Genomic DNA, 9,619 nt, shown 5'->3' with positions numbered 1-9,619 from the left:
TGGCCAATAGGTGTCTTGTAAAAAGTAGTGGACTATATAGGGGGTAGGGTGCCATTTTGGATGCATCCTTTCTCCTTGGTGTGACCTGAGGTCTGAGAGCCAAAGGGAATTACTACATTTCCAAAGGGCAGGGGCAGCTTTAAAGGGCAGTTCAGTGCATATACGTGTGTGTGTGTGTTTAACTGATGATGTCCAGGGTGAAATTCGGCACCTGACTCCTTCTAAATAACACCTTCCAGACAGTCCCTCCTCTCAGAAAAGCTTGAGAGAGTGACTGTACTGTGTTTGCTTGGACGTAGATCTTGAGATTATGGTAAGGATACAGCTACAAGGTTGACTCCTGCAGAAGTCCCAAAAAATTGTCAGAACCTGTCTCAGTCAAAAACAATGTAAATCAGGGGAGTCACTTGGAGGAATGTGAATAATCTCCATACCTAAAACACACATTAACACAGTGTGGCTTCAGGCTTTGCAACAATATTTTATTACCTTTTACCAAGAGTAGAAATTTACAAAAAAAAAACGATTGAAAGATGAAAACAGCCCCCATGAACTTTAAGATGAACTCAAAAATGAATTGTAAAATAATTATTCACAAGAATAATAAATATCAGTCAGTGGGCAGAATAGAGGCTATTGTCTGTCAGCTCAGTGTGGCTAGCAACAGCATTTAACCAATATTTCAGCTCTATTGGAAAAGCAGAGGTTTTTTGTACTCTATTAATATAGAAGCATCTTGTCTTCTAAGAGGATTTTTACAAAGTACCTTACCAGTGACGAATAAAACCAAGAGGAAAATTAAATCAGTGCAGAGTGATCCACTCCTTACAACCAGTGTCCCTGCACAGAGAGAGAATGCTACCCTATTCCCTATAGTACACTACTATGGGCCCTGGTCAAAAGTAGTGCGCTATATAGGGAATAGGTTGCCATTTGAGATGCACACAGCCCGTATGTCACCTCTGAGAGGCAGAGAGGAGGTGATGAGGCTTTGATTCTCCCCAGGGTGGGTCACTCCATGGCCCGTACGGTCTCCTCTGGGTTTTGGGTTGCCGTGGCATTGGTGTAGGTGGGCACGCTGTATTTGGTGAGCACTGACTTGAACTGGTCCAGCGTAGCGTCGGTTCGCACCCCTGTCGGGTCAAAGTGGGTGCGGCTTACTCTGAAGCCCGCCTCCGTCAAGTACTGCAGGAACCTATTCAACCTGGAGAGAGGGGGACAGATGGATGAGAGGAGCTAGAACATATACTTTACGTTGAGCTCTTATATTTGTGTAATAAGACTGTAATAACATAATATCAACTAAACCTGATTTAGAACCTCAGAGCTCTAAAGTGGAAGGTGGAAGCACTGTGGCAACCCTTTATAAGTTTGAAAACTGCTACCGAAAACCCCTGGAAACTGACGCGTTTCGACCTCAAGCGATCTTTGTCAAAGTTGTGACATAGTGTTAGGGCTCAGGGGTCACTCACTTGGGCATGTTCATGCCTCTGATGCTGTGGCGGTGAATACCGTAGTAGAACGCTGGGTGCTCCAGAGACCCGTCTGATTTCAGCTTCTTCACCACGTTACCTGGCTCATCTCCTGTCTTTCTCTTTCCTGTGTTACATTAAAATAACATTTCTACAACATATTGAATAACATTTCTACAACATAAAGCAACATAGCATCCAGTCTGAAAATACCTATTGTTGTAGACAGGTGAAAGCCCTATTGTTGTAGACAGGTGAAAGCCCTATTGTTGTAGACAGGTGAAAGCCCTACTGTTGTAGACAGGTGAAAGCCCTACTGTTGTAGACAGGTGAAAGCCCTACTGTTGTAGACAGGTGAAAGCCCTACTGTTGTAGACAGGTGAAAGCCCTACTGTTGTAGACAGGTGAAAGCCCTACTGTTGTAGACAGGTGAAAGCCCTACTGTTGTAGACAGGTGAAAGCCCTACTGTTGTAGACAGGTGAAAGCCCTACTGTTGTAGACAGGTGAAAGCCCTACTGTTGTAGACAGGTGAAAGCCCTATTGTTGTAGACAGGTGAAAGCCCTATTGTTGTAGACAGGTGAAAGCCCTATTGTTGTAGACAGGTGAAAGCCCTATTGTTGTAGACAGGTGAAAGCCCTATTGTTGTAGACAGGTGAAAGCCCTATTGTTGTAGACAGGTGAAAGCTCTATTGTTGTAGACAGTTGAAAGCCCCTCTCTTTATAACAGAATGTGTGTCTTGTTACCTGAGTGGTCAGCAGTCCCTGACTCTTCCACCTTCTGTACCTTGATGACTACACCACATTCCACTGGAGAGGAGAGGAAACATACAACATGTCAATAGAATACCTTACCCACCCGCCCCCTCCACATACACACACCCACGACCCTGGAGATTACCTTGGTTGGTGAGTGCAGTGTGCCCGTGAACAGAGGACTTGAGGGTGGTGCACTCTGACTCACAGATCAGAGTCTTGACCAGAGGCTGAATATCCTCCATACTGTGCTGCACCGCTGCAAACAACATCCTCCTCAGGAACCCTGTGTTAAACAGAGGGCCAGACCTGGGGGGAAAAACACATGCAGGTTACAGTTAAACACTTAAAGATGGAGGCTTACCAGAACTACACTGGTTCAAATATTGGCTATCACCCAATATATGCAAAAAGTTCTACCATAGTGGCCCCAGCTCCACCGCTGTCTTGCCAGGCATGCTCCCATGACAGTTGCAGGGCAGTTGTCTGTACAGGTTTTCTGTAGGAGGAAAAAAAACTACAGAGTGACTTCAAATTCCCCTCCACCTCCTCTTTTCCTCTCAGAAACACCTCAACCATTTCCAGACGTACCCTCTACTTAACCTACTTACCCTCCACCATGCTCCCCTGTTTGAGGAACACCCTCTCCTCACACCACTGGCAGTGGATGAGCTGTCTGATCCTCTTGGCTGACTCGTCGGCCTGGGTGGGACCCCTGAGGACTCTGACGACCACCAGGACAAAGTGTTCAACCGCCACCGCCAGCAACACTTCTATGCCCTTATTACAGCGTGCCGCAGCCCTGAAGGAATACACGCATGAGACAGATGCATGAAATACTACACACTGAAACACACACACACACACACGTTACACTCTCACTGCCAGCAGCGTCTCAAAGCCACCCCAAAGAAAAACACACACAAGTTAAACAAAGACATACACAATGAAAATGTTCCACACACAGTCACACACAGTAATTTCCCCGTACCCAGAGTATTCCACCTACCTGGCTACAGCGGACAGCACCATGCGTGCAGCCAGCTCCTTATAGTACTCTGTACGGACTATATTCGAGCCATAGTGGCGCATCGTGACGTTCAGGGACTTGGAGTAGAGAGAGCCCGTGTCCGTGGACGTCACAGAGATGATGCCCAGGTTACGGATGTTCCGGAACGCAGAGTCCAGATAATTGACCGCCGTGCCGAATGGGTCCAGGTGTCTGAGGGGGGTCGCCATGGAAACAACAGTTGGTTTGTGTTCGGTTTGACGGATAATCTGAAGCATCTATAGAACCACTGCTGGCCATAATATACTGTAAATAGGGTTATTGTAAGAGTATGATAAAACATTGGGCTCGGAATCCTTCTAGACTGAGTGATTGGTTGATAAACAGAGGAGACAGATAAGAACACGTCTCCTTGTGGGAGATCTGTCAACGTGCCCTTGAGCAGGGTGTTGACCCTGGTTGCTTCTGTGCGTCGCTCTGGATGGGAGTCTGTTAGATGACTGATGTGATGTAGTTGTTGAGCGGCTTCACTGCAAGTATATTGTATGTTTTAAATATTCAATCAAACTTTTTTTTTTTAAGAACAAAAAAGAAAGAAGAGGTGACGTCTCCTGCTACAGCGCTGCACCCCTAACAATAAGATGTTCCCTCCCTAGCTCCTCCCACCACCCCTATCTATAAGACGTTCCCTCCCTAGCTCCTCCCCCCACCCCTATCAATAAGACGTTCCCTCCCTAGCTCCTCCCACCACTCCATATCAATAAGACGTTCCCTCCCTAGCTCCTCCCACCACCCCTATCAATAAGACGTTCTCTCCCTAGCTCCTCCCACCACCCCTATCTATAAGACATTCCCTCCCTAGCTCCTCCCACCACCCCTATCAATAAGACGTTCCCTCCCTAGCTCCTCCCACCACCCCATATCAATAAGACGTTCCCTCCCTAGCTCCTCCCACCACCCCTATCAATAAGACGTTCTCTCCCTAGCTCCTCCCACCACCCCTATCAATAAGACGTTCTCTCCCTAGCTCCTCCCACCACCCCTATCAATAAGATGTTCTCTCCCTAGCTCCTCCCACCACCCCTATCAATAAGATGTTCCCTCCCTAGCTCCTCCCACCACCCCTATCAATAAGACGTTCCCTCCCTAGCTCCTCCCACCACCCTTATCAATAAGACGTTCCCTCCCTAGCTCCTCCCACCACCCCTATCAATAAGACGTTCCCTCACTAGCTCCTCCCACCACCCCTATCAATAAGACATTTCCTCCCTAGCTCCTCCTACTCACATGTAGTCAAAAGACCTCAGGTGCATGATAACGTTGGCATCCATCTTGGCGACCTCCACGGTAGCGATGGGCACCCCGTCCACGTCCCCCGCCCCCCCGTCAGGGACCCGCGATGACCCCCGCGACCCCTCCACCCGGATGTGGTTGAGGTTGCAGTTCTCACGGATCATCTTGACACACACCTCATTGATGTCGGTTATGGTCACCTTGACGGCGTTCCGCAGGTGCTTGGCCCACTGGAGCCCCATAATGCCTGTGGCCCCAAACGCATCCAGACTCTCCAACGGGTTCCTCTCCTCAGCCAGGACTGCCAGGGAACAGAATACTAGCTGCCTGTAACCCACATGCACCAACACTATAGTCAGTCACTGTTCTGTTACCAAACCAAATCAAATGGAACATTGTTAAAGAGGATATTCTTTGACCTGTTGGTCTTCATCTTGCGGTTGAAGTAGGTGTCAGTCTTCTGTGGGGTCGTATGGTTGGGCATGAGCTGAACATTTGTCCCCAGCTCTTTCATTATCTCATAGGCCTGTCCGGACGGAGCTGTCAACCAATGAGAAAAAGCGAGAGAATAAATGTTCAATCTGCATCTCCAACTGTGTATATAAGGGTTGTGTTTTGTGTTTTGGTTAAGGTTGGTGAGAGCTCACCTGGCTCCTCAAAGGGTACATCAGAGCTGCCTGAGTAGCTGGCCTCAGTCTCTCCCTTGTTGACGTGGCGTTTCAGGTGACTGATCATGTCCGTCTTGCGGGCGATGGTGACAGAACACACTACACAGTGGTAATGGGCCACCAGCCGGCCTGGAGCCTGGGGGAGAACACATACACACACGCACGTCTATCGTAGTACCATGCTTCATACAGTCACTTTCATACAATTTGAGTTGATTTGGAAAGAAAAAAATGAAGACACAAGTGGCCCTCATTCATTTCTGGTGTTATTTATCAGGTGTGATGGACAGAGTCTCACCTGGTCTCCATTGGGGCTGGGGCTGGGCCTCAGCTGTCTGCAAGGCAGGTGACAGATGCACATCTTCTGACCTGTGGGGGGTCAGAGGTTATTGTAGGTCATCATCAGGGCCCATCGTAATACCAGTTTATGCCATATCCCTTGAAAACCTTCCCATAACTGTACTGCTGCCAGCACTGGGGTGTCATTTCACTCCAGTGTTACACTCCACTGACTGACAGTTAATAATATGACAACCTTTACTAGTAATCATGGCTACCCGGACTATTTGCACTGCCCCCCCACCCCATCCTTTTTACGCTGCTGCTACTCTGTTAATTATTTATGCATAGTCACTTTAACTCTACCCACATGTACATATTACCTCAACTACCTCAACTAGCCGGTGCCCCCGCACATTGACTCTGCAACGGTACCCCCCCTGTATATATAGCCTCCCTACTGTCACTTTATTTTACTTCTGCTCTTTTTTTTCTCAACACTTTTTTTTGTTGTTGTTTTATTTTTACATTTTTTGTTAAAAATAAATGCACTGTTGGTTAAGGGCTGTAAGTAAGCATTTCACTGTAATGTCTGCACCTGTTGTATTCGGCGCATGTGACCAATAAAATTTGATTTGATTTGATTCCATTGGGGCTCTGCAGTCGGCATAAAAACATGTAGAGTGGCAAGACTGTTGGTGAGGAATAGGAAGCCTAAATCTCTACAAGTTGCACAACTCACTCATTGACTTTCCTAAAGCAGTTCTGCTCACATCCGGCAGGTAGTCTAGCAGTTTAAGAGCGTTGTGCCAGTAACCAAAAGGTCGCTGGTTCGAATCTTAACCCTAATTGCTCCTGTAAGTCGCTCTGGATAAGAGCATCTGTTAAATGACTAAAGTATAAATCTAAAATACATCCCACTTGGCAAACACTGGTTCACTTAAATTATGTGGAATAGATGTTGAATTGACATATGTGCCAAGTGTGATAGCTCTGACTACCATTCATATGGAACTTGGAAAGGAAAGTACTGATCCTCTCACTATCCAAAAACCTGTTAACACCTACATAGAGCTGAGTCAACCAAGCCGTGTGCTAACGGTAGAGACTCAGCAGGTGGGAAGACAACAACACCAGTTCCTCTGTGTGTGTGTGTTTGCGCACATGCATACCGTAGAGCGTATAGCAGTATCATCTTTGTGTGGTGATGATGGTGGTACCTTCAAACTCCACATAGACCTTCCAGTGGAGGTTCTGGAGGTGGCGTCGTAGCTTGTGGCTGTAGCAGGCCTTAAACTTCTCTTCAGGGCATAGTGGACACGCCTTCCTCCCAGCTGTGGAAAACAGAGAGAGATAGAGCAAAGAGATTGGAACTGGTAAATACAAAAGCATAGGAGGGAAGACTCTTTATATATTAATTTTTTTGGAAAAATAATCTTACCTCCATTTAGGTCGGTCAGCGCCTCCAGGCCCTCTAGTTTGGTCTGGATAGAGATGTGTCTATCTGTAACATTAGTATTGAAAGGATCGTTAAACAAAAGCCTATATTTATGGTCATACTCATCATCTAGAATCAAAGGCAACTGAATGCATTCAAATAATGTATGGGTACTGGACTCATTTCTGGGTCTATACAGTGAATGGTGTTTTTATTACCGCTGGTTGTGGTTGATGGTTTGGCATCATTGTCCCCTGCCAGTGCCTCAGTCTTCCCCACAGTACTACTTGCTGAAGATACATCATCCTCGGCAGGCTGTCTCTCTTCGGGGACCAGTGTGTCTCCACCACCTAATGGACAAGTTTAGACTGGACTAGATCAGAATATCATACCCCCAATGATTAATAGAGAGTCATTTCAAACATGTATATTGGGAAATAATTAATTGTGTGTTTTTCCCAAGATTTGTTGAGTCACACAAGTTAGTGATGCTCATAGCCTCCTAGACAACATAAATGTTAAAAGCTTACCTGGTTTCTAAATGAGAAACATGCACTGGACTAAAATAGTTCCTATGATTTTCTTTCGTATTTTTAAATTGTCTTTGGGGAAAGGGGGGAAGAGACAATATAGCTTGTCAGAATTAAATGCGCGGTGCGATGATGTAAGTAGGTTGGGTCTCGAAATTGTGAACCGCTGCAACACCTACGGTCCTATTGCGGAGCTCCGTGACCAGACCATTGCTACGTAAAATATAAAAGGAGGACAAATGTAAATCGAAGTGTTTAATCAATATAATGTGAAGACAGTTCGATAAATGTACGTTATTTGTAATAACTACGTTTTTCACGCCAGCTTATTTCCTGTTATCAAGATTATTTACTACTAGGTCCCATGGCGGAGCTCCGTGGTGAGGCCCTCATTTACTTCAGCAGTTAAAAAGTCGAAATCAAGGCATATTTACTTCATAATAAGGATGCTGGAAGTATATTTTATTATGTATAAATTAATGTTGTCTTTAATTTTCACTAAAATACAGACAGTCGTAGTTTTCTAACCTTTTATATCGACGTCCTCCTGGTGTAGTTGTTCGGTGTCTCCTTCCTTGAGCTCCGCCATTTTACTAAAGTACAGAGAAATACGCAGGCTATGCTTTTTGCTCCCACTACGCAAATTGCGTAAACCTTCATTTTAATCACTTTTTATTATTATTTGAAGACAATATTTTTTTTTACAAGAAACAACGAGATAACAATTATAGGATATGATAACAAAATGAAGACATCTAAGATATCTGGGGAAAATATATACAATACACTTTACTACGCAATAGCCTCCTCACTTGATTATCCTTAAAGGGGCAATCAGCAATTGCTACATACATTTTTGGACATAGATTAATGATACGGACCTATTGATTTTTTAGGAATATAACTTATATATGCCTAATGAGCATAGTTTAACGGTCTTACCCCATCACAATCCAAAATATAAGCTTGTTTTACTCCAATGTTTTTAAACAAAGTAAATGTAAATGAACACTGTATAGCCTTAAAACATGGTTAAAACTATAACATTGATATAATGGATGGTCAGTCATTGCAACCATAGCTATGTCTATGAATTTGAGAGCGATTGCATTTCTCCAGCCCCATCCCTCAGTTTTTAACCGAAAGAGTGGCGGGGTATAATTTGTTATTGTTTCAACTGCTGATTAGCCCTTAAAACAAAATATGATAAATGTGTTATGAAGAATCTACTATCCTTTATATTAACTTTTGTCCACTATATAAAAATTCACATTTCTGAACCGTCATATATGTAAGTCTAAAAACTACACATCCCATGATCCTCCAGAACCTCTGTTTCCGTTGCATGTGACGTAACGGATGTTTTCTGACAGTGGTCTACTCAGTAGCCCAAGGTAAGCGTGATTGTAGGGCTTTAGTAAATCTTCTTAGTCAGTATCTCATTTAAATGCATTTGTCATTGGAAGTTTCTCACATTGTGATAAAACCAGTGTTGTGGACACGTTCAGTAAGTTCATTATGAGTGTCGTGGGTCTATCACACGTGATGATTTTGATTTGGAACAATGGCTAGCTAGAAAGCTAGGATCTCCTAACGTAAGCAACTGTGGAACTTTACTGTAACTGCCAGTTCATTCTAAGATAGCTGACTTAGCTAAATACATTGAAGTAAATATTCAATAACATTGATTTTACTAGGTATGTATTCAGTTAGCTAGCTACATTCACATAACTCTATTTGAGCAGTTAGCCTCATGTTTCTTCTCCATGCTTCCCCACAAATTACATTCGGACTGCATTGTATCACTGCAAGTTTCAGGGGAACATTGCATAGGTAGCTAGCCAATGAGAGACCTTGAAGTATCTCTCAGTGATCTGAAGTATCTCTGTGAGGTCAAAACATTGACTCTCCAGTCTCCATTGGAAGTTGGATTCAGAGATAATCTGTCTTGTATTCTTTGAATGAAGGATGATTTTGTTATAAGAAGAGAACATCTCAGCTGCTATTTTGTTAATTTTCTGTATAGGTTTCTCTTATTTAACAGGAATTTTCTACCAAGATGTCAAAGAAGTCCAAGAAGAAGAAGAAGCAGAAGAAGGAGACAGATAAGTTATCTTCTTCCTCCAGTGAGGTGAGGAGCTTGCTGACATTTGTTATTGTGACCTCAGAGTCGTC

The 9,619-nt window shown here is 44.3% G+C and overlaps 2 protein-coding genes across 4 annotated transcripts in view; one reads left to right on the top strand and one right to left on the bottom strand.

Annotated features, from left to right (window-relative positions):
• Positions 1-465: 465 nt before the first annotated feature.
• On the bottom strand, positions 466-8,034 carry trmt1l (tRNA methyltransferase 1-like). 2 transcript variants are annotated; one of them, XM_041840511.2, is made up of 15 exons: positions 7,973-8,034; positions 7,133-7,264; positions 6,918-6,980; positions 6,697-6,810; positions 5,496-5,566; positions 5,177-5,333; positions 4,949-5,069; positions 4,524-4,856; positions 3,237-3,449; positions 2,839-3,029; positions 2,648-2,726; positions 2,373-2,536; positions 2,219-2,281; positions 1,473-1,599; positions 466-1,204 (listed from the first exon to the last, which is right to left on the bottom strand). In XM_041840511.2, the coding sequence occupies exons 1-15, from the start codon at positions 8,031-8,033 to the stop codon at positions 1,012-1,014; spliced, it is 2,082 nt and encodes a 693-aa protein (XP_041696445.1). In that variant the 5' UTR covers position 8,034; the 3' UTR covers positions 466-1,011. The 2 variants fall into 2 exon arrangements, with proteins under 2 accessions (XP_041696445.1, XP_041696446.1); XM_041840512.1 differs by lacking the exon at positions 466-1,204 and having other exon boundaries at positions 1,544-1,623.
• Positions 8,035-8,784: 750 nt separating this feature from the next.
• Positions 8,785-9,619, top strand: part of swt1 (SWT1 RNA endoribonuclease homolog) — a 53,288-nt gene continuing 52,453 nt past the window's right edge. For both annotated transcript variants that reach the window (XM_041840514.2, XM_041840513.2), the window contains exons 1-2: positions 8,785-8,838; positions 9,471-9,575. In XM_041840514.2, the coding sequence (XP_041696448.1) occupies positions 9,504-9,575 (72 nt within the window). In that variant the 5' untranslated portion in view covers positions 8,785-8,838; positions 9,471-9,503. The remainder of the gene's footprint in view (positions 8,839-9,470; positions 9,576-9,619) is intronic.

Source organism: Coregonus clupeaformis, chromosome 20 (genome assembly GCF_020615455.1).
Source record: "Coregonus clupeaformis isolate EN_2021a chromosome 20, ASM2061545v1, whole genome shotgun sequence".
In the NCBI taxonomy this organism is placed as follows: Eukaryota; Metazoa; Chordata; class Actinopteri; order Salmoniformes; family Salmonidae; genus Coregonus; species Coregonus clupeaformis.
The sequence above is the reverse complement of the archived record's forward strand: the minus strand, read 5'-3'. Positions and strand labels throughout refer to the sequence as shown.